The following is a 25639-nucleotide window of genomic DNA, read 5'->3' on the forward strand; positions in this document are numbered from 1 at the left end:
ATATAAATAAAATATATGTATTTTGTGTTACTGACCTGTAGTGGTTGAACTCACAGCCTGACATGCCTTGTGTCCTCAGCTTGGCCACCAATATTCTTATAATACACAGGAAGAATAACAAGTTCACCTGAAAAAACACATCTGTTAGAGTCAGCTTCATAAACCTCGCTCAGCATTACATCATCATGTGTTAGGGTTAAGGTTTAAGAGGTACTGACTGTGATGAAGAGCAGGACAGGAAGTCTGAGGATCCACCAGATCCACTCGCTCCTGCTCGTCTCCCAGCAGCTTCAGAGTTCAGAGATTTAACACAAGGTCAGCCAGACATATGCATACCGGTCAGCACATTCCCACAAGTAATATGCTCTATGGCCAAAAGTATGTGGACACCGAGCGATTCTAAACCCATGTTCATTGATGTGCTGCTATGACAGCTTCCACTCTTCCTTCCAGAAGAGTTTGAAGCACACTATTGTCTAAAATATCAATGTATGTAATATCAAAAGAGAAACACAGATGGAACCTCTGGATTTAAAAAAAAAAAAAGATAAGATACACACTCAACTCATGATAATACCATGAAAACTGGGTGCTGGATCCTTAAAGTAGTTCATAATGAAAAAGAAAGACTAGGACAGCACTCCAAATTGACTTTTTTTTTTAACTGCCACACAGACATTTCAGGCAAGACGCCCTTCTTCAGTGTGAGTACTGATAATTTCACAATCAATACACACAGGTGGAGTTAATTATAGATGCAGAAACAATATCTTCCTGACCTCCCCCTGCTGGCATAGACCAGTATCATACACTACTCTATTAGAATAAACATCGTTTTAGGATTAATTATGAGCAGTTTGTTTGGAGTCCTTTGACTCTTGGGAAAAGAGGGATTTATACAAGGATGTTGGAATGAAGGGGCGTCCGCAGACTTTCAGCCATATAGTGTGTATGTGCTGTATGGATGAATATATATTTATCCTACCCTTCGTCTTCATGGAGGTACCTGGCAAAACTCCAGCCGATCATAACAATCGTTGGAGAGCCTGAAAGTAAAGAAAAGTTGAGCTATGGTTTGTTTTTTTGACAGTTAAACCATCGACTTCTACAATTTTACAGACTAAAATGTACTTTGGATAAAACAGAAAACAGTGATTCTCTGAGTCGAGCACCTTTAAATCCCCCAGACTTACTTCAATTGAAGGAAACCACTAAATACCTTTTAAATCCATCGATTAATAGAACCAGTTGTCTTTGCATTATAATGCAAAACAAATTAAAATTATTGTTTTTAAAAAATGCGTTGTCTAAGTAGTGGACCATTACATTGACACTGAACATCAAACAACTAAAAATTGCAATTAATACCAAAATTTTGCTGCTAATATAATTATATGTTTGTATTTATATGTAACTAAAAAATTTTGTTTTTTTGTGAAAAATACATTAATTATTTACGAAATTGAAATATTGATACACATCCCCCAGTTTGTTTTCAACCCCATCACACCACACCGGCCAACTTTAATAAAATTCACTTCCTGTTTTATTGCATGTTATATCATTAATTTCACAGGTAAATAAATTACCTTATTAAAATATTGATCATTTTTAACTGTCATGCTGAGTTCAACCTTGTTAATTGATACGTTTTAATGATATATTGATGATAAGAAATATGAGGTTAATGGTTGTTGAACTGTGTGTACAATTTACAGGATAATCAAAAAAAAAAACCCAAAACAATATAAAAATCTAACTGAATTCTAATGTTAATGCATATTTTTGATAAAATATGACGGCCGATGTTAAAGTTCTCATAACCTGCTTTGGTAGTCAAATGGTAAATATTTTAAAATAAAAATTCTACTTAGAATAAATGATTTTAAACACACAATATGTAATTTAAGCGTCTCAATCAAAACAATAACAAAAGATGGAGTGTGATGACGGTGTGAAGTAGCAAGGGATCATGGGAGTTGTTGTCTTCGTCGTTAAATAAACAGCTTCACCGGGATAGGATTACTCCAGTGTTCATCATTCAGGATGTTTTTACCCGCAGAGGTCTCCTCCTCTCCAGAACAAACAGACCCGGAGATTACAGGTAAAAACACTGAATAAAACTGTTTCACCTAAAAAATCAATGTTTCTCCGACGATGTTTGGTGACCACCGGACTTCCTGGAGGGGCTGTTAGCCGAGCTGCTGCTAACGTTTGTCCAGTTTATTTCTCTGATAACTTAAGATCCAGACGTCCAATGACTAAAATCCTTCTTCCGGCTAAAAGATAAAGTTAAAAACCACCTAAATTTATCATGAAAATGTGGCTTAAAACTGAATAAAAGTCCATTTATAACAGTTTGTGTGGAACAACCACAACGCCAATGTATTATCTTGTATGTGTGTAAGTTACTCTTTGGTAGACGCCATTGTAGCGGACAAACACAGCGCCGCCGTATGCATCTGGTGCGTGTTTACTCTTTGGTAGAGGAGGTATGACGCCATCGACAGGCGACCAAATGAAACGGTCCATTACTTTGATTAAATTACAGATTTCTCTGGGTTTGAACATTGTTGGAAACATTTGGGATAATGTAAGAACACAACTCAACAACATATATAACATAGGTCTAGTTGTTTTTAGACATTTTAATGTGGAATAATTACATATTATAGCTTTAAACAAGGGACATCTGATTATTAAGGTTCAACAAGAACTTACTTGAATATGTTTTTGAATCATATTCACACAGGATCCAAGCTGTCTGTGACGAGGCTGAACTCAAATAGACTTTTAGTGAGAAAGAAACGCCTGATAATGTCGGTATAAAGCTTTAACTACTATCCACTAACAGACATAGTGATCAGAAATACAATTATTTGAGGTATTTTGGAGCAAATTAAGGATATTAGCTGTGAAACGAGGAGTTAGTCCAACAGTCGTACCCCAGCCGAAGATGATGTACCACCACAAGTGTCTCGTGTGGGAGAACAGTGAGACGCTGACCAGGCTGTACAGGAAGTGGCCTTCAGCCAGCAGCCAGCTGTAGTTGGCCATGATGCAGTAGTTAGACAGCACTGTTGCAAGTTTACAACTCACCTAAAGGGAGCGGCAGAGGGTAGAAGAGGTGAGCACGTATCCCACAGCTGTCTGTACATCACAATGACACATTCACACCGCAGCTTTCTTTTTTTTATGTGTGTGATGGTTTTAGAGAGAGTTCTTCTTGAGCATGGAACCAGTATGTCCCTCTGGTTTTGTTCAAGTGGAGGAATTTTCCTTAATTTGATGGAAATAGTATAGAGTTACAAATTACTAGCTTTTTTTTTTTTCTAGCATTTCAACCACATCTTTTAGTCTTCACGATGAAAGAATCATGAGCACATGAGAGAAATCACTTCAGAAGAATGTGCATCGCTGGTCTGAAGAGGTCTTCATATTCACACACTGCACACACACACACACACTCTCAATGTTTTGTATGGTTTTTTGTGTCACACACATCATTTATGCATCTGGTTCCCTGGTGGGTAATCTCAGGAAGAGGAGGCGTTATGTTGCTTTGCATGTGAACAGTCAGACAGTGACACAGCGTCTACATGAGCTGCATAGTGGAAACAGCATGTCAGCAGTATCTTCAGCCCTCTTCTGTCTGTGCCACGCAGGATACCTTCAAGCCACAGTTCTGCTGGTCACTCATGTTTTTGGCAGCGCTCAGAAGCCAACACACGGAAAACTGAAGAAAATGCACAATAATACATTTCCGTTCAAGGCTGGCTACACGTCTACACAAACTACTACACAGCCTGTGTAGGCAGATATTATTTATTAGAATAAAGTTTATCTGTTCTACCAGCATGAGGACAGGAGAAGCTGTGATTGCTGTGTCGGTACCTTGTCCTACATAAAACTCCACAAGAGCTTAGATAAGAAGTTTTTGCAACGCTCTCTTTTATTTCGTCAGCATGAGGTTACTCGACGGACAAGAGGAAGTTGCTCGGACAGACAGACAAGATGGATGAAAGTACCGGATAGACGCCGCAGTGAAAACGGTCGTCAGTCGAGAACAGAACCGTGTCTCTGATGAAGATGAACGCTGCTCGGAGGATGAAGGAGAGGAAGAGCTGGATGTGAATGAAGTTGCGCGTGCAGTGAAGCCTCCTGGTGGAGAGAACATAAGAGTGAAAACCAACAATGTGTGTCTGAAGCACTCATCCAATCACACGAAGATGGAAATCCTTAATAAACATACAGTTTCATGTTTTAAAAAAGGCGTCGTTTTTATGATTAAATGTTTAAATGAACAGGAGGAAATAGTGTATTTGTTGGGGTCTATTTTCAGTGGCGGATGAATCCACATTTGGTGCTGTAGTGTGTATTTCTGGCAGCAGGACGGTGTGTGTATGTGTGTGGGATTGAGTCAAAATAAACTACAGTGTGTGTGTGTGTTGATGGTGATGAAGGAACATGTCATCCAGTGAGGCGGTGTGACTCATCGGTGTGTTTTAATAGTTACTGGACGTTAACGTCACAGCACAGAGGAATAACAGTGTGAAATAGTGAATATGGCCGGCCTCACCCTTCATATATCTGATGTGGTTTCATTTTCTAAACACATATCCACTTTGAAAGTTTCACATTTTAACATCATGCTTTTGATAGACCTTTCTTAAATACATACCGGACATTTGAAGTTGGTTATCAAATGGTATTTCCTTACAAAATTCAAAATAAAAAAAACAACTTGAGAAGTTAATGGTTGATCAGCACTGTGTTTGTTTTGGTAACTTTCTGCCCCCTAGTGGTCAAAACTAATTTAAACACAATAAATCACTATTCAAATAAAGTTTGTGGTGACTGCAATTATTTGGTCTTAGTTGGTTCCTGGAATATTATTATTATTATTATTATTATTATTATTATTATTATTATTATTATTATTATTATTAATAACAATAATAATAATAATAATAATAATGATAATGATACTACTACTACTACTACTAATAATAATAACAATAACAATAATAATAATAATAATAATAATAATAATGATACTACTACTACTACTACTACTACTACTAATAATAACAATAACAATAACAATAATAATAATAATAATAATAATAATAATAATAATGATACTACTACTACTACTACTACTACTACTAATAATAATAATAATAATAATAATAACAATAACAATAACAATAACAATAATAATAATAATAATAATAATAATAATGATAATGATACTACTACTACTACTACTACTACTACTACTACTAATAATAATAATAATAATAATAACAATAACAATAACAATAATAATAATAATAATAATAATAATAATAATAATAATAATAATAATAATGATACTACTACTACTACTACTACTACTACTACTACTAATAATAATAATAATAATAACAATAACAATAACAATAACAATAACAATAATAATAATAATAATAATAATAATGATAATGATACTACTACTACTACTACTACTACTAATAATAACAATAACAATAACAATAATAATAATAATAATAATAATAATAATAATAATGATACTACTACTACTACTACTACTACTAATAATAATAATAATAATAACAATAACAATAACAATAACAATAACAATAATAATAATAATAATAATAATAATGATACTACTACTACTAATAATAACAATAACAATAATAATAATAATAATAATAATAATAATAATAAACTTTATTTATATAGCACTTTTCATAACATAAACAAATAACAAAAATTTGATATTTAAAAATATTAAAAGAAAGGAAAAAAACAATAAAAAACCTACAGTGATAAAAAGGTAAAATCATGAGATAAGAAAGATAAAACAGGAAGTAAATAAGCTGATAACAGTAAAAAGGCAAATAAAAGGTTGAGTTAATTAAAAGCATAAGACCATAAAAATAAGTTTTGAGCTGCGTCTTGTAAATATCAAACAGAGGATGTTTGTCTAATATGTGGTGGGAGTTTGTTCCAGATCTTTGATGCGTAGCTGCAAAAAGCTGCCTCAGTGTAACTCATTGCATTTTATTTGTGGAACATATTCTGACAAACAATCTGTAAAAGAGTAGAGTACAGAAAACTCACCGAGCACTCACAAACATCACTGACCTGAAGAGACAGAGGATGGAAACAGCCAGGCTGAGGGAGGCGAGAGACACGGCGTAGCCCACAGAGTACATGATCCTCACATACAGGAAGTAACTCTGGGACCTGAACACCTGAGGAAGGCATAAACACACATGGTAGCAAAGTTACAAATATATATATGTGTGTGTGTGTGTGTGTGTGTGTCTTGCATGTATTCTTATCATTATGTAAGAAAAAGTGAAATAAAGAGGATTCAACCAGGCATACAAGGGGCTACAATTAGTTAGCATTAGCTTTGCAAATAAAGATTTCTGCATAAGTTTATATATGTGTGTGTGTGTGTGTGTGTGTGTGAATTTTCTGGCAGCATGAGTGTGTGTTACATCACCTGCTCTGTAACCTTTGGTGAGAAACACAGAGATTTAGAGTGTGACTGGGGTTGTGTAGATACTGTATCTCTCTTAAAATCTCTTTCCTGTCCTCCCAACAGGAAGACGACACACACACACACACACACACACTGCGCGCCAGACGAAAACCAGACCAGCTCCTCGTAATGATTTACACTTTTATTCCACTTCTCTCCAGTCCAAACATGACAGAAAGGAAATCAGATTGTCTGAGATGATGCTTAACTGCAGCAGTCCACTGAGCTCCACTGTTTATTGGAAGATAATACTGTAGTGGGGGTGTAAACTGAACAGTAGTATTAGCTGCTAAAGCCTTCTCAGTTTAACCATAACTGATGATTCATAGTTTTTTTATTGTCAAGAAATCCCATGAACTGATCTACTAAAGTATTGTGTGAGTTCTTGGGGTCACGATGGTCTTATGTATTTATACAGACAGGTGACAAATTAAAGGAAAAACTGGTCCAAGTGAATAAAATATAAGTGAAATTAGTCAAAATTCATTCAGACCGTTAGTTTTACACAAACTTCCTGCTGGTATTGAGCTCAGTATTTGGGTTCATTGCCCAGTTATTAATTGTTCTGTATTGTTATTGTTATACACTGAATATAATATGAAATATCCATAAATTATATCAGTTCATCAGGAGCCGTTCACTCAGTGGTAACATCATAATTCTCTTTGTGACTACAGCTGAGGATTGTTTTCATTGTTCATAAGATATCAGAAGTTTTATTAGGATTGATTTGTCTGATTCATGCTCTGCAGCCCAAACATACTCCGTCTGAGAAGATTAGTGAGTTTTATTTGTGTTTGACAGCAGCTTTTGTAAATATATGGTTTTTTAATTAGCAGAAACCATCCTCTGGAGGGAGCGTTTCTGCTCCACATGTACAGATGTGGTCGTATGAACTTCACCTTCCCTACGCGCTCGTAACCGCTCGACACTCCTGCGAGGATGTTTTTTCCACTCAAGGATACTGTTCTGTGCGCTCGTATCACGTGCACGCTCCTGGTTTTTATGTGCACAGGTTTTGAGACTAATTAAACACCATAAAAATGACTTTGATGATTAATTGTCTAACAACATAGTTGCAGATTGGATCTAATTGTTTCATCTCTAATTTTATATACATCATAACTGACTAATGCTACACCAGTGTGAAAGCTTGTTTTTGTTATGGTGCTATGTGCAGTTTTGATATGAATGCTGTCATATGTTGCTAATTTTCCATTTATATCTAGAAAAAAACAAATAAAACATATTTTTAAAGAGAACTAAAGAGAGCATGTCGCCTTAAAAAAGTTGAAATGGCTAATATGTGTGAGCATAAACATCCAGCAGACACGTTGCAGCAGGTTCATCGGAGCTTGTTTGCTGAAAACAGCCGCCTGCTGCTGCTGCTGCTGCTGGAGACGAGATGGATGAGAGCGCTCAGACTGAACCAAAACAGTAAAGTTGCGGGTTGTAAAAACCAAAACAATGAGCTGACATCAAGTAAGACATGTAGTTCCTCTGAGCTGTGGGTCCTTTCACATCACAAATAGTCACATTTCAGCCAATGTTTATGTAAAAATATTGATTCATTCAGCTTCAGTAGAAAACGAGCTCACACATCGTCGGTTTTGGTCTTTTCATGCGATTTGTTGACAGTAAGAAACATAAAATTACACCATCTTGCAGGGTTGTAAACTGAAGTCAGTCATGTGAATTTCTCCACTTCAAATTTTGTTTTGCTTTTCTTCAACATGAGTAGAAGAGCATATAGTGTGTGTGTGTATGTGTGTGTGTGTTAGACTGAGAATTGGAGGCTCTCAGAAAGTTTAGACAATCGCCCAAACAACTGTTTGAATAAGTGGCTTTTGTATTTATACATTTTTAAATATCTATTGTCCTGAAGTGATTCATTTCCCCCCATCTGCTGCTCCAAACAGTTCAAATAAACTTCTAATGGCTGGAATCTGCTAAACACTCATCTGAAATAAAACACTGAACATAAACAGAGATAAAGTGCCAGTTGTAAAAATAGAAGGAAGAGTGATAATGAGAAACAGCACAGCGAGTGAGGAGTCGCACATTTCCTGCTCAGAGTAAAATATAATCACAATATTATGGGATTAAATTTGTTTCAGAATAATTCAACAAAAGAAAGAAAGAATCAAACAAAACAACTGTAAATAGAATGTGATTAAAAATAGTTTGAAACCAAAAAAAAGGCAAAACTTTGAATAAAACTATACAAGATGCGTGAGCAGGTGTTACAGAGCTGCGTCCTGATTGGTCAGTTACTTTTAAAGGGACAGGTCATCAAATGTAGCTCTCCTGTATAGTTTTATTGTATGATTTCAAATTATAGTTCAAACTTTTTTGTTTAATTCTAGATGGATGATGCTCAAATATTGTGACAAAAATATATATATATATAGTGCCACAACCATTTATCAGTTAATTTTGATAGTTGATTGATTGTTTTGAGTCAGTTTCTTGGAGGAAGAAAGTCTTAATTCTCTGATTCCAGCTTCTCAAATGTGAATATTTTCTGGTTTCTTTAGTTCTCTGTCTCAATGAAAAGCAACATCACATCTCATCTTTATTTCTCACAGACGTAGAAGCGATTAAGCTCGGCCCAAAGAGGTGCTCATGTTAGTTTTCTTAGGAAAAAGAGAGAGAAGCATTTTGGATTTTCTTCTTTATATCTCCGGGGCGGCATGAATGAAGATTTCACCATTAACGAGTTTCTGTAGTTGGTTTTTTAACACCTCTCATTCAGGTGGATTTGTAGTGTTTTTTATGATGGATTTTTTAACGATGTATCATGATGTATGTGTATTTTTTTATCACTTTTTAATTTTTTTTTTATTATGCATCTTTCTGCTCCCTCTACACAGCACTTCATAAAGCCTGTATGTCATATCTAATAGGCACATTTTTGGATTAACAAAAACCCAAGTACCCCCCCCCCAGTTGCACCTTTCTAGTTAATGGACCAAATATGGCGTCGGCCATGTCCCTTCTTGGACAACGATTGGCCTGAAGTCACATGACCATATATCCAACCCGTCTTTGTAGACACCCCATTGGCTGATATGTGTCTGGATGTATATGATTGGTTGTCTTTTATGTATTTTTTTATTTTTTTTCATACCCAACTTCCTTTATTTAAATGTTGTTTGTAATGTGTTTTATGATGACGCTGATGAAGGCTACGAGCCGAAACACATCGGTCAACTATTAAAGTTGTTCCTCATACTACAAGTGTTGCTGGAGTTCTCATCTAATCAATTAATCTCAATAATTGTCTCAATAAAGCTCATTTATTTCCACTGATCTCAGGATGTCTAAACTAAATAATAACTCACTGAATCCATCTTTAACACGTGAGCTGTGTTGTGTTTTCAACTATCCTAAAACGCCTCTGTGTACACATTAAAGGCAAAACCTTTATTGTATTTCTTAAAAATGAAGTCGATGCAATGACAATTAATTTAATTATTTTCTATAAATTTAACTACAGGACAGCATGAAGAGTCTACACAATATATACTGTTTATAATATATTTCACAGTATCTCCTCAGAATTAGTCTGTAAACCAAACTTCTGAACCATAAATCTATTTTTCATTCATAAATACCTCATCAGTCATTGATTAGTGGGTGATTAATCCTTAATGACGCTTGCAGAGAGAAGGTGTATTCTTTAGGTTTGTTATGGAGACAAAACATTTACAATCACACTATATTATTATGGTCCTATGTGAATATAACAGCCTTCATGATTTCACTGAATGTTACTGAATAATTTTTGAATAAAAGGTCAAAATGATCAGCTGCAAAAAAAAATAAATAAATAAAGAAGTTGTGAAATATTTTAATTTTTTTGACTATTCTGTGTCTCTTTGAGAAAAGTAATGAGGGTGTTATTACTCCACTCAAATGTAAAAATGGAAAAGCATGTGAGGGTTAAATAAATTAGATATTCACAAAACTTTAAAGACAAATGGTTGTGTGTCCCACTAAAAGCCCCGACAGTGTGACAGAGAGTCAACATGAACAATACCAGGAATCAGCCATCATTCGTTTTTATTATGTCAACACACGTCAAAATGAAAGCAGCATATTGAACCGTTTAGCTCCCGTTTATTAAGATATTACATGTGGTGGTGTTATATTTACTGATAGATCATTGATGGTAATAAATTAACTGCTTGTTAGTCAGGTGTCATAATAATCTGATACTAACAGCTGTGCACTTTAGCTGCTTGAGCTAACATTAGCTTCACAGACTAAACCGAGGTGTCAAACAGAGACTGTGGATCATGTTGTTTTTGTAGAAAGACAGTTATTAAGGAATGAGCTGGAACAAAAAGGGGATCTTACAACAATCTTTTTAAACAATTCTGGAAATTCTGTTTTGAAACATATATTCACCAATCCTCAATATACAGGACTGCTGTGAAAGAAAATTGAATAGTAGGTTATCATTTTATAAATCTTTTGTATATATGTTACAAATGTTTTCAAACTAAGGAGTCAATGTTTGTTATCAACTGAATGTGATGTAATGTCATCGTCATTTTGGGGACACATGTTGGTGAAGAAATCCTGCTCCTAGTCTAGTTGAACTCTTGAACCTGTTTCTATCTGAGGGTTGCTTGCTGACCTCTGGGGTTAGCTAGAGATATCTTTGTCTTAAGCCTGCTGTTTTAGAGACCATACTTGTTTGTAAGAAGGTGTAACGGTTTGTGGAAGTGTCCATTTAGGGACCAGACTGTTTTTAGCTTTGCTTCTGAAGAGGTATAAATCTGTCTAGTTTGAGTTCACAATCTTTAGGGAAAGGGCCAGCTGAACAACAAGCTTTCTCTCCAAAAATACAAGATGATTGTATTTTTGTTTGTGTTTGGACATTTGTATAATTGTTACTGATGATGTGATGGATTGTACAGTGTTTACAACTGCGTCAACAAGTAACAATGTTTAATGCTTTCTTTATGTCTCCATGTGCCTTCTTTCTCGAGAGAAAATTTCCACAACACTGCTAACAGGAATATAAGGACAGTTGGTGGAGACGATGCTCCGCCTGGTAGAAGAAGAAGAAGAAGATTGACAGACTGACAGGGTGAGCTGCTTCACTGCCCTGAATCCTTCAGGTCCTGGTTCATAACTTTTAACAATGATAAGCTTAAAGATCTGGTATTATGTCCATCTTTGACTCCATCTTTCCTTACAGCCCAGACTGCTCTCTGTCCTCCAGCAGACTGTTTCTGAAGCTATTTACATAAAATCTGCATTACTAATGAGTCCCTGCTCTGATTGGCTGGAGGTGTGTCCCCCACCTTTCCCCCCCTCAGCCAATCAGAATAGGCTCTAATGAAAGCAGCAGCATGTTTACCTGCAGTAATGTCTGCAGCTAGAGATGTTAGACAGTATAAAGCATCTATGAAGCAGAGTCTGATTCTTCTGCTGCTCAGCTGAGACTCAACAGGAAGTTTCTGAACAGCGAGACAGCGAAGCGGAGGTTGTTAGCTTAGCTTTAGCACAGATATATTATATTCCTTTAGTTCAGTAACAGAAAGAAACCATGTTTTAAAACTTCATCCAATAAGTTTAAAATCCTGCAGCGTCTCGTTCAGCAGACAGTCGGCTGTAAAACCACTGGCTGATAACGGAGGGAAGATTGTCTCCAAAAATGAATTTCAGCCATTACTGATATAAATTTCCATCCTCTGGGAGGCTGTAAAGACTTTTTAGTGATGCAAACTGTGACTACAGAAGTTACGTAAACACACGACGGGCTCATGATGAAGCTTCCTGCTTACTTAATTTGACTTTCTGGTGTGACGTAGTAACCAGTACCGCCAGTTGAAGTAAGAGGACAGAAGGGAGAGGCTTACCTCTAGAGGGAGGCTTCCGTTTAATCCATACTCGCATGCTATCTCATGTGGAGGGTAAAGCTCTGTCCAACCCTGCTCTGTACAGTTCCTGAACACTCGTCCTACAGAGAGAAATGAAACATAATTCTCACTGGCCACAATATGTCTCCTGTCCGAGTTTGTCTTAATACAAGACTGACATGCTCATATGTAGGTGGAAACGTGTCTTGGTCGCTGTTACAGTTCCTCTTCTCCACACTGACCCTGAAGCTCAGTGAACAAGACGACACTGTCAGAGATGACGGACAAAACCCACAGCCCTCGTCCCAAAGTTCAGATCTTAGTCTCAGTTAGATAAATCCAGCTGTATTTTCAGACGTTACGGCCTGTTTAGCACCAAATTCACTATTTTTTTTCCTGCATGAATGAAGTTCCTCGTTGATCTGTGGCGGAGGGATACAGTCGGGTGTAAGTTGGTTGACGTTGACCAGCTGTCACTACTTAAGACGTCTTGAGAAGAAAGTTGCAGTGTGTGTTTTTAGACGTAGGACATGAATATGGTTCACGTCTGTGTTTATCTGCTGTCTTCTGAAACAAACAAGTGAGCAAAATGTGTTCCAGAGATTTTCCTTTGAGAGACCCTGAAAGAAGCAAGTTGTGGCTAATAGCTGTCAAAATGAGCATTGATACAGCGTTTACATCAGTGGCTGAGCTGACAACAGCTGACGAGGAGGTCTGTGTAAATAAATACATAATACGTTCCTTCACTCTGTTTGCAATAAATCTACACGTGACTACTATAAAGGAGCCCATTCTGCAGAAACAAGAAGTAAATTTTGTTCTGGACAAACTGCACATTTAGTAAATATCGTCTGAGACTGCTGAAGCCTCACTTTAACTTCAACTGAACTTTGGAACAAGTGGATTTTGTCCGTCATCTCTTACAGCGTTGTCTGGTTCACAGAGAACATCTTCAGGGTTCATTAGGAGAGGAGGGATTGTTACAGCGACTAAGACCCGTTGTCATGCTTCAGTTATATGCATAACACTTTGTTTCTGTTGTATGTTGTTTACAGTTTGTTTTATTTTGTTTGTTTTGTGTTTCTGCGTGTCACGCTTTATGTTCATGGTCTATGATTTGTTCATTTTCCTGGTGAATATGTAGAAGAAAAGTGTTATGTGTAGGCTGTTTAATGACAGAATAAAACCAAATCACACATGTTTGTTATGTAAGCATTGTGTTAGCATGGGGGTGCTTTCAGTGGATTATGCAACAGGCTTTTGACTGGTGGATGAATCTCACTGTGTCTTTCTGCTTATTGCAACAATTCCACCACAGCCTTGATACTTCATTTAACAACACTGAGGGTCTGCAGCCATGCTAGCAGCTCTGTGAGGCTACAAATCAGTGCTTTGAGCTACACGCTACCGTGCTCCCAATGACAATATGTTGAACATTAGTAGGTATAATGTTTACCATGAAAAGTATTTTTTAGCCCGTCCCTTTTATTGCTGACTAAACTATGAAGAAGACGTGAACATCATTAATAACTCAAATGATGATGATTGAAATACCTAACTTGCTTCATTAATTACCGCATTATTCTTGCATCAAAGCATGAATGATATACTGTTAATTCTTCTACATTCCTGATAGTTTAAGAGATATTAAATGAATTAAAGGCTGACGATTTTCTATATTTTTCTTCTTCTTGTTTGGATCCAAACCAACACTGAACTGATCTACTAACAACTATCGTGTGTGTATCCAGAGCACATGTAGCACAACAAGCTAGTGAAGCTGTAAACAGAACTGCGTTCCCGCACATGCTCAGTAGCGTCTGTCGTACACAGTTTCTAAACAGACAAACATGACCAAACTCTTCATGATGAAGGAACATGTCACCCGGTGCAGCGGTGAGACTCACTGACGTGTTTTAATAGTTTCTGGACAACAACAGTGGAATAAGATATATCAGGCTTTGATACACACACAATACTTGTTAGTAGATCAGTTCATTATTGGTTTGGATCCAAACATGAGATTTGTTGGCAAGAAGAAAAATACAGAAAAGCCTTATCCTTTAAGTCATGCTTTTTCATGCATGAAGTCATAATAATTCCTGTACCTATACCATATACTGTAATGCTACCCACATGTTTTTAACATCTGCTAGCCCTCCCACCAACCTGTAGCGTGTAGGAATCTGGGACAGGGCTGAGATACGACTTCCCCAACCTCAGCATGGGGCCAACAGTTCGGATGATCCCACCAGCCGCTGCACTCTGGCGGAAAAAACATTAACTGTCACAACAAGAGAAAACAACCTGTCAAGCTAATTATTCTTGGTGCTATTTAGGATCTTTTGACACGTTTATTTGCGTAATACCAGAAGCCAGTGGTAGAGGAAATACTCAGATACTTTACTTAAGTAAAAGTACCAATACAACAATATAAAAATACTCCATTACAAGTAAAAGTCCTGCATGAAAAATCCTCCTACAGTAAAAGTACATAAGTATTATGAGCTTGATGTAGTTAAAGTATTGCAGTAAAAGTACATAAGTATTATGAGCTTGATGTAGTTAAAGTATTGCAGTAAAGGTACATAAGTATTATGAGCTTGATGTAGTTAAAGTATTGCAGTAAAAGTACATAAGTATTATGAGCTTGATGTAGTTAAAGTATTGCAGTAAAAGTACATAAGTATTATGAGCTTGATGTAGTTAAAGTATTGCAGTAAAAGTACATAAGTATTATGAGCTTGATGTAGTTAAAGTATTGCAGTAAAAGTACATAAGTATTATGAGCTTGATGTAGTTAAAGTATTGCAGTAAAAGTACATAAGTATTATGAGCTTGATGTAGTTAAAGTATTGCAGTAAAAGTAGTGGTTTGGTCCCTCTGACTGATATATTATTATATATGACATCATTAGATTATTAATAGTGAAGCATCAGTGTTAGAGCAGCATGTTACTGTTGTAGCTGCTGGAGGTGGAGCTAGTTTACACTACTTTATATACAGTTAGCTAGTTTAGTCCAGTGGTTCCCAACCTAGGGGTCGGGCCCCTCCAAAGGGCCAGCAGATAAATCTGAGGGGTGGTGAGATGATTAATGGGAGAGGAAAGAAGAAAAAACAAAGTTCTGATACACAAATCTGTTTTCAGTTTTTGGACTTTTTCTCTAATCTTTGATTTTTGCTGAAATATTGGATCATTTGAACATTTATTGAAATGAAAGCATGTGAGAAGTTTAGAGGGAAAAATCACTATTTGGTGGAGCTGTTAACAACTCATAGACATGTGAAATGTGACCCCGACTACACACTGCTTTTTGTAAGACGTCAAAAGCCAAAAAGGTTGGAAACCACTGGTTTCGTCTTTAACAATGTGTTGTATTTTAAAAGCTTGTTATATTATCCATTGTGTCAAATCTTCATCTGAAAAGTAACTAAAGCTGTCAAATAAATGTAGTGGAGTAGAAAGTACAATATTTCCCTCTGAAATGTAGAAAGTAGCATCACATGGAAATACTCAAGTAAAGTACATGCACTTAGTTACTTTCCAACACTGTCAGCAGCAGGGTCTGATTGAGCTCTGATGATAAGCTCACTACCAGTTCTGGTGAGTAAGGACAGTATCTTACATAAATAATATGCTGTTTGAATGAGTTTATTCCAGTTGTCCTTAAATACAACTTTAACCAAAATAAAAGACAAAAGTATGATCGCTGTGTTTGCTGCTTCCCTCCATCACCTTCAAATGTTTTTAGAAATGATGCACCGATGTGTCCATTTATGGCAGAATAACTCCTCAGCAGTATATCACATGCTGAAGTGTCTGGCCGCTGAGCCACTACGTGTCTCTCCAAAGACTTCATCTTACTTCTTGCCAAATTACTTTGGCTTGAAACTCAGTCACAGTGAAAAATAGACTGATGAAAAAACAAGCGGAGACCAGAAAATGTCAGCGCAGAATGGCACAGAAATCACTACTGTGTGTCCTGTTTACATTATCTGTTGACTCATTTATCTCATGTTGGGTGATGTCCAATAAAGTACTTTTCCCACACTTTTATCCAAATCATACCATATGAAAATCAGAGCTGCTATTCAGCCGAATGTTTCTGACGTCAGCTTAGTGGCGCAAAGTTTGGGCCTCAACGTTTTCAAACCTGACAGAAAGACATTGATAATTCTTCAGACTCTCCGTTATTCAAGAGCTGAAATCATTAGATAATTTATTGACTTGACAAATGTGAATATTTGCTAGTTTTCCAGTTTTCCATGATAGTAAACTCAACATCTTTGTGTTTTGGACTATTGCTCAGACAAAACATCTGAATATGTTCACTTGGGTTTCAATGAATAATGATCAGCATTTTTCACTATTTTCTGACATTTTATACACCGAACAACCAATGGATTATTAAGGAAAATAATAGTTGGTTGCATTGTTACAGTACTCCTCTGATGTTTCTGTTTATGTGTTTATGTGTGCGGTTGGATAAAACACAACTTTACAACAGATGAGCTCAATATAAACCAAAAATATTTCAGACTTCAAACTAGATTTTGACAGAGTTTCTCTTCAAGACCAGAACCATAAGATGGAGGATCTGTCAGAGTTCATATTGGAATTCAGTGCTGCAATTTATAACTCATTTGTGTTTAACCAAACTGAGTAGATCCAAATGATGTGGAGTAAAGCTGGGCTTTTGGGGTCCCTGGGTAGTCCACTTTGCCCAGTTGTTAATTCTGCCAATGAGACTGGCAAGGCAGAGACTTGCTGTGGGTTTAATTTAGGAAAAGTAAAACTAAAACTTCACTAAAACTAGTGAAATACTGACTCAGTTTCCTCCCTGTGTCAAGTTATTGTAAAACAGAATCCACAGTTCTGTTCAGATTGACGTTTAGGTTGGAAGTTATTAAATGTGATGGTGTGGACGAGGTGTAACCTGATCAATTGTTTCATTTATCACCTTTATATAGGCTACCACTTAAGATTTTGGAAGGATAATGAAGCAGAAATGGCTTTACTTCCACTCACTATTCCCTGGTTCCTGAAGTAGTGACTCACTGTTCTCTCTCTTCTACCGCTCGGATCGACATGAAACGCTCCTGGTTGAATCATCTGTTCAAAAGATGAACAACTGTGTTAGAAAATATCTGGTTCTTTGATAAAAGGTTAGAAGACTATGGATATAATGTCAAGTGGAGCAGCAGGAATAGACCCAACATGCAGGGTTGACGAAAACCTTCTTTATTCTTGAGATGGTCAGGACAGAACAGAACAATGATCCAACCAAGACTGCTTCCCAAACCAAGACTTCAATATTGACTGAACTAATAAGGGAATGGGGAACAGGTGACTAGACACAAGGGCAGGCTGGGAGTGATTGGCTGGGAAAGACACTGGGAGTAAGGCAGGGCTAATGAAGGTGAGAGGAAGACTACATGAACACAGGGAAACCAGAAAACTAATAACACAATAAGCACAGTCCGACCAGTAAAGGCAACACAAATGACAAAAGAAAAAGTCTGAGGGCATCTGATGGATAATAACAACCAAGGAATTCAAAAGAACAAAAACACAAAGAGCCCAAACATTAACAGAATGTCCTGGCAGGATGTGACACATAAAAAGTGAAGGAGAGAAGTTAACTACAACTCCCAAGGTGCATTTCAGCAAGAGACATCCAATCACAAAGCTTCAAATTATGTCACACCATGCGCCACCAACGGCAGGCTAAAAACTGCAGCGTTGAAAAAACTGCAGATTAAATTAGTTTCAGCTTTTTCGCCATAGCAACGGCAGCTGAGGTTCATGGGTATTGTAGTATTTAGAGCCATTTCTCAGAAGTTGAATTAATAAAAACTGGTGGTCACAATATAAACATATGGGGCCCTATTTTAACTGCACAAGCGCAGCCAGTGTGGACGTGGTAGGTCTTTGGTGCACGGACAGTGTAGGCGTCTCCATGTGCACCTGCTATTTTGTTTCATGCACAAAGTGTAAAAGGGCTGGATGAAGGTGAATATAGAAGGGAGAGTGTGGTGATTATCAAACACATGAACACACCTCACAACAAATCTGCAGCCAAAGACAGATGGTGGTGTTTTTTTTTCATCAGTTAGTTACTATAATATTGATTAATAATGTACAATACTGTAGAGCATGTACAGTATGTGTGACACAGACATTCATTGATCGTACCCATGAAATAGAATCAGGGATGTGTTAAAATAATGACTGCTCTCCATCACTTACATACATCTAGTAAATATACTGTGTTTATTAATACCTACTCTTTGATCCTATATTAACCTCAGCAGTCTGAGTTAGTCATATCAAGTGGATATCTGACACATTTACAGTCTTTTTAGCATCAAATTCCCTCTTTGTGTTTCCTTGGACAGTGTTTCCCTGTTGAGCTGCAGGTGGAAGTATAGTAACAAAAAGAGGAACTTTGGCACTAAAAAGACTGTAACGTTGAAAGATATCTACTTGATTTGACTCATTTGGACGCTGAAGCTTCATATTAGCTTCAGATAAACTTTTAAATACATTTTTTGCACAGAAGGAGGACTGTGGATTTTGTCCTCCATCACTTCCATTGTAAGGTCATTATGAAGGGATCTTCTAATGGTCAGTATGAACAGGAGGAATGATTACAGCAAAAAAAACAGCTTTAATGTTCATGAGGGCTCCTGACTGTTGGTTTAAAACAGATTTGAGAAATTATGAACCTGTCCTTGAATTTTAAATCACAATTTGCCTTCAAGTCCTGACATGAAAATGTTTAATTGTGTTCCTTCAATCAGTCATAAATATATTCATTCAAACTGAATGAATTTTATACTAAAAATGATTTCAGTATAAATTAATTCATAAACATAATGTTCACAAATTCAGTGTAAATAAAACTCAGTGTCACACATTTAAATTGTTGGATTGTGCTTGAGTAGATTTGATATGTTAAAAGTAAAACACCCTGATTTGTTTTGCTGTTGAAACCATCAAACATGAAGGAAATGTGTCTGTTATTCATTACTGGAGATAGAGTGAAGCCCTTCGGCCCTGTTGAACTCTAAAGATGTGTGATGTCATTTTGAAGACATCAATCCGCCAATCAGCACAGCAGTTAATGCAATTCCTCCTCAGTTCTCTCATCTCCGGCTGACCTGGGAGTGGAAACCATGGCAACACTAATTTTTTTCTTTTTTTTTTTTGTGCTGCAAATACATTGCAGATCATGCTATTACCTGCTTCAATAATGGGAGAAGGTGTGTGGTGTTTCCTCTGTTGTCACCATGACTGATGAAAATGACAGTAGTGCAATATAGACGATATTCTATCAAGCCTGTCCTGAACAGACAGACGCAGCCACACATGAGGATCTTTGTCAGTGAGGTTTCCTGCAGGCTAATAAACTAGCTAATGAAGCTATTGGAGCTAGTGGAGGACAGGGTCATAAATTAACATGCAAAATTACCTTAAAAAGTGTAAAGTTGCCCTTGGAATTGGGATTAAAATAAACAGTTAAACAAAGACTTAATACGTTTTGCAAAGTGAATCTGGATTTTGTTCTGTATTCAAAGTGCGACTCAGAAATGTCTGAGAGACGTTTTGACGTATTGAGGCAATTGCAACAACTACTAACAGTAACATTACCAACATGGGAGCGTTTTTTGCTGACGTTACTTTATTGTTTTCATGCTAACGTTACTTTATTGTTTCTATGCTGACGTTACTTTATTGTTTTCATGCTAACGTTACTTTATTGTTTCTATGCTGACGTTACTTTATTGTTTTCATGCTAACGTTACTTTATTGTTTTCATGCTAACGTTACTTTATTGTTTTCATGCTAATGTTACTTTATTGTTTCTATGCTGACGTTACTTTATTGTTTTCATGCTAACGTTACTTTATTGTTTCTATGCTGACGTTACTTTATTGTTTTCATGCTAATGTTACTATATTGTTTTCATGCTAACGTTACTTTATTGTTTCTATGCTGACGTTACTTTATTGTTTTCATGCTAATGTTACTATATTGTTTTCATGCTGATGTTACTTTATTGTTTCTATGCTAATGTTACTATATTGTTTTCATGCTAATGTTACTATATTGTTTTCATGCTAACGTTATTTTATTGTTTCTATGCTGACGTTACTTTATTGTTTTCATGCTAAGAGTTTTTGGAAAGATGAGTGTTGCATACAAATTCACCTCTAAACAGGCAAGTTACTTGATTTCAAAATGCTGAAAATGTCCATACATCAGCTTTCAGGACATTGTGGCTACTTGTTTTCTGACTTCCTGCTGCACATATCCTTGATTGATTGTAAATGAAAAACCCGTCTGTAGATCTGTCAAGTTGCAATAACTGGTTCTCTTGTTATAAAGCTAATTTCATTGTTTTCATCTAATGTCCTGTAAGCAAACAAACAGTCACAGGGCACCCTTCTTTTAATTTAAATAGTTTACCTTTGTCATAGTTTTTTTTTTTTTTTTTTTTTTTTACCACATTATCAATCAATCAAACTTCATTTATATAGCACCTTTCAAACAAATAAAATGCAATTCTTGGTGCTTTACAAGCAATTGACAAGACATAGGATGTTAAAATAGATTAAGACTATTAAGACAACAATAAAAGATGGTTAGTTAAGATAATAAAATATAAACAATAAAAGAAAAAACAAGCAATAAAAATCACAAAAAATTGTGAAATACTACACAAAATAAATAGATTAATAAATTAGTAAAATATTAATAAATAATAAAGTAGAATGAAACAAATCATAATGATCAACAGTAACATGTTGATAAAACAAAACAGAATAAAATAAATTATGATAAATAACATAAATATAAACAATAAAACCATAAAATTATAATACCCTACATGAAAGCCAGACTCAATAAATGGGTTTTTAGTATTTTCAGCTCCTCTCAGATCCTCTGCAGCTGCTCCAGCAGCACCGAGCTCAACGGCTGAAAGCAGCAATACTAAAAGGTTTTTGTTCTGCTTTGAGAAGCAGCTAAACGAGAAGAACCGGAGGATCTGATGGGCCTTCCTGGATCATAAACCAAAAGCATTTCTGTAGAGGTAGTCTAGTGCGAGGCCATGAAGTGCCTCATAAACTCAAAAAAAGAATTTTAAAATCAATACAAAAACTAACAGGTAACCATTGTAAAGACGTTCAAACAGGCATAATGTGTGCTCTCCTCAGCAGAGTTTTGCATTAATTGTAGCTGATTAATTGTATTCTTCAGCAGACCAGAAAGGAGAGTGTTACAGCAGTCTAGCCTGCTGGTTATAAAAGCATGCATCAGTCTCTCAGTGCTGCTCAGAGACAGAAATCTTAGAGCTTAAACGTAAGAATCATTTTACACCTCACATGCTGATAAACCTTTGATAATTCCATGCTTGCCTTGATGTTATTTGTTCACACTGTGTTTGCCATGAAGCCATATTACTGCTTTTAACAACATTTTCTGTGTAAAAGCAACTTTAAAGCTCTTTTCTGAACATCTTTTTTTTCTCACCCATTTGTTATCATGACATGAGGCTTTTATGTTGGACTCGCCTTGTTTTCCTGGGCTGAGGGAGCTCCTGTTGGCTTCGAGCAGCTCCAAACAGGTCACCTCATCTTGGAGTAAAATGTAGTTTGGGTCGCATTCAGGTGGAATGGCTTCCGCCTGCAAACACGTTGAAAGAGCTCCATCAGACAGACATCAGATGCGTCAAAGACAAACAGTATGTTATCCTCTGTGGTTTAAATCCACTTGCTACAGTTTTTCAGAATCACTAAAATAACACTGCTGATAATTAGCTATTAAGCAGAGCTCACATGGAGGCAGCACTGGAGAAGAATTGCAATGATCGCTAATTCTCCTGGTATCCACATGGAGCTGGCATTGATAATCCCACCAAACAATGTAAAAAAAAATATAAAAGCGAAGGAATTGACTGAATGAGCGCGATGTTTTGTTAATGAATCTGAGTCACAGAGAGGAGAAAGTCTGATGAGGATCCGAGGCGCGCGTTTACGCAAACATGTGGACGTGCGCGGAGCGGAGGTGTCCTTTCCACGGCCGAGAGGTGCTGTGTTTATGCGGGTCGCTCCGAGGCTGCAGCCTGACAGCGCTTCCTCTCTCCTGTGAGCACGATGATGATGATGATGATGATGATGATGATGATGATGATGTGGAAAAATTAAATTTCCCACTGAAGTCTTTCCACAAACAGCCGTCTGTCCAAAAATCACAACAACCATGTGCTGCCATTTAATTATCTTCTATTAATGATCTTTTATGGGGCAATTATTATGCCATCAATGGTAAAAATTTAACATCTTACTTTAATATCATTACTGTAATATGCTTCTATGCTGAATATTTTACAGTAGGCTACTTAAAAAACGAATCACTACACTTGCATTATTTCTGTACTTTTAGTGGCGTCACATTTTGAATAGATGACTTTTATTTGTAAAGGAGTATTTTTCTGTTGTTGTGTTTATACTTTTACTTAAGTCACGGACTTCTTAACACATCTTCCATAGCTGTGTTTACTGTAAGGCTGTTGTAGCAGATCGCTATATATAAAAAACATTATATTGAAAACATTATATAATCCAGAGGAGTTGCTAAGGAATAAGAACAATCCTCAGAACTGCCTGAAGGTGAGGCAGACCCAGACATTCCTCCCATGAAGGTCTAATCCATCATGACATGGAAGGTATTATAGTGCTTTAAAGTGTAAATAAGTAAGTAAGTAAAATTTATTTGTATTGTGCTTTTCATAGATATTACTCACAAAGTGCTTTACAAAGGCATAATAGCAGATGAAGTGACCACCTGAGTCAGTGATTAAAAAGTGCTAATAAACACAATACACAATAAAAATACACAATACAAACATAAAATGCTGACCTGCACTGTAAAAAAAGGAGTTATTTCACAGAAATTTACTGTATTATTTTACAGTTTTTTTTCTACATTAAGTGTAAATGCCATACAAACACAGTAAATTATTTTTGTTAAAAATATTCACCATAAAATAAAGGCTGTAATCTGTAAATTAATATAATAGAATATTATACATATAAAAATACAAATAATACACATCCTATTACTGAATGTAAAATTAAGGCAACTTTCTGTTTTTTTACTTTAAATTTAATGTAAAAAAAAAAGTAAAAAAAAGTTTAAAAAGTTAAAAAACACCGTCAAATATTGGTAAAAAGAAAACCTTTAGTTATTCTACACAGAAAAAACAGAAAACTGTTGTAAAATAAAAACAAAAAAAATTATTAAATATTGCTAGAATGCTAAATAAATGTATAAATGTGCACAAAAAAATGAAAAACATTGCAGAAATACCTTAAAATTACCTAATTTAAATAATGGCTTGTTTTATACAGTATTGTTTTGTAAATTCATAGAATTCTCCAATTTATCCTTAAGACTGCCCAATCAAAACACAAATTTCTGGATGTAAAACACAAAAAATTATGTAAAATTATATTCAAATTATCCTCCTTTGACAGCCATTAATGGTATCTTGAGAGCTTTAGGCTTTAATTGTATGTGATTATCTCATCTATTTACAGTAAATTCCTGGTAAAAATATTGGTTTGATACTGTGCAAAAAAATAGGATCATGCAAAAATGTCCTACAAAACATAATTGTAATAATCATTACCTTATATAAACATTATCTGAAAGTAATTACAAGCAACTATCCAACATATCCATCTGACACTCTTCTTCAGAGGGATATTTTTTGTAGCTCCCTCAATTTTGTTTTGTGCATTGCATTGTGGGAGAATATTATCCATCAATAAAACACACAAAAATAAATCAAAAGTCAATTTTATCCCTTTTCCATTATGAACACACTAAACATTTAAACCTGCTGTATACTGAATGAGTGATCCAACTGTGATGAATGATGAATGAGCAGAATACACTGAATGAAACTTAATGACTCTTTTGTCCACTCCACTGCTGTGTTTTTTTTAGATATATATTGTTCCATCCTAATGTTGAGGAAAGCTTAGGGCTGAAACCCTTTTTTGCTGCTGTGCATCATTGAAAAAGTGATATACACTTATTTGTGAGGGCTGACGACTTCATTTTTTGTGAGATGCTGCCAAGACAGTGTTTTTTGTTATCATACATATTGACATGTGCAACACATGATAGGGATTTAATCACGTTATTTTATATATAATGTGTATATTTGTTGTTTGTTTTTTATTTTAAACTGCATATTCTGCATAATTCAAACATTATACTGCAAGTATAAATCACTCTCTTGCCTAAAGTTTGTGCAAAATACTGCACCAGAGTTTTAACTGGTTCCAAATGTAGAGACTACTACATCACTCCAAATTAAGCATCCCAACACAGGATACCAGTCAGTTTTACAGATGGTTTAAAGATTTTGTTGATCACATTTAAAGGACAGCTTGCTCTGGCAGTTTTTATTTAGCTGATTGGCCTATTTGCATTATTGTAGATATTGAGCATTAACAGTTAACGTTTTGAGACATGAAAGGATGGCTTCTAGTGAAGTGTGTGCAACCCAGGCTTTGAAGACAGTGTCTAGCAGGACCTAGAAAACAATGCAAGACAGGATTGAGCTCAAAGCTTGTTGAAAGCATTTTCTCTCAAGCTCAATATTACCAGACCGTTTCTGATTCAGACAAGACAGCATATGAATTGACAGCTTTTCATGACAGAGCTTCACTGTTCTGTTCGCAGTCACTCACTAGCTCAAAGTCAATGTAACTCAACCACAGCAGAATGGTCTCTTTCTCTTTAATCAACTGTGTGACAAATGCAATCCTTCAAGATCAGGCAAACAAGATGGTATTTTTCCTTGATGATGCTTGATGTTTGAACAATTTCAGTGTTCTAAATGAATGGATGTATTAGTCTACACAATCCACAGCAGAAAAAAGTAATCATCAGATAGATTACAATGTTTTGTTGTGCAAGCGCCAAATGCGGGTAGATTTTCCATTTGGTGAGTAAATATACCAAAGTAGTCATGAGTTGCAGACAGAGACTCAGGCTGCAGTATAAGTTGCAGTTTCTTTTATCTGCACACTTTACAACCACAACAAAGCAGAATGTGTAGCTTATAGTCCATCAGCATATTTTTGCTGTTGTTAAACCCACTAGCTTTGTGCTAACTAC

General features: G+C 35.9%; 1 protein-coding gene across 3 annotated transcripts in view; it reads right to left on the reverse strand.

Moving 5' to 3' along the window:
- Positions 1 to 25639, reverse strand: part of LOC122992567 (secretin receptor) — a 39487-nt gene that overhangs the window by 4095 nt on the left and 9753 nt on the right. Inside the window, exons 1-10 of one of the 3 annotated variants that reach the window (XM_044366409.1) lie at positions 22282 to 22728; positions 22018 to 22129; positions 14608 to 14703; positions 12439 to 12539; positions 6157 to 6266; positions 4029 to 4161; positions 2946 to 3099; positions 986 to 1046; positions 219 to 288; positions 36 to 127 (exon numbers count right to left, since the gene is read on the reverse strand). In XM_044366409.1, coding sequence (XP_044222344.1) covers positions 36 to 127; positions 219 to 288; positions 986 to 1046; positions 2946 to 3099; positions 4029 to 4161; positions 6157 to 6266; positions 12439 to 12539; positions 14608 to 14703; positions 22018 to 22129; positions 22282 to 22707 — 1355 coding nt within the window. In that variant the 5' untranslated portion in view covers positions 22708 to 22728. Of the gene's footprint in view, positions 1 to 35; positions 128 to 218; positions 289 to 985; positions 1047 to 2945; positions 3100 to 4028; positions 4162 to 6156; positions 6267 to 12438; positions 12540 to 14607; positions 14704 to 22017; positions 22130 to 22281; positions 22729 to 25639 lie in introns of those variants that run through there. The other 2 variants (XM_044366408.1, XM_044366410.1) reach the window with 2 other exon arrangements.

The sequence above is a fragment of the Thunnus albacares genome, chromosome 11 (genome assembly GCF_914725855.1).
Source record: "Thunnus albacares chromosome 11, fThuAlb1.1, whole genome shotgun sequence".
NCBI classification, from domain to species: domain Eukaryota; kingdom Metazoa; phylum Chordata; class Actinopteri; order Scombriformes; family Scombridae; genus Thunnus; species Thunnus albacares.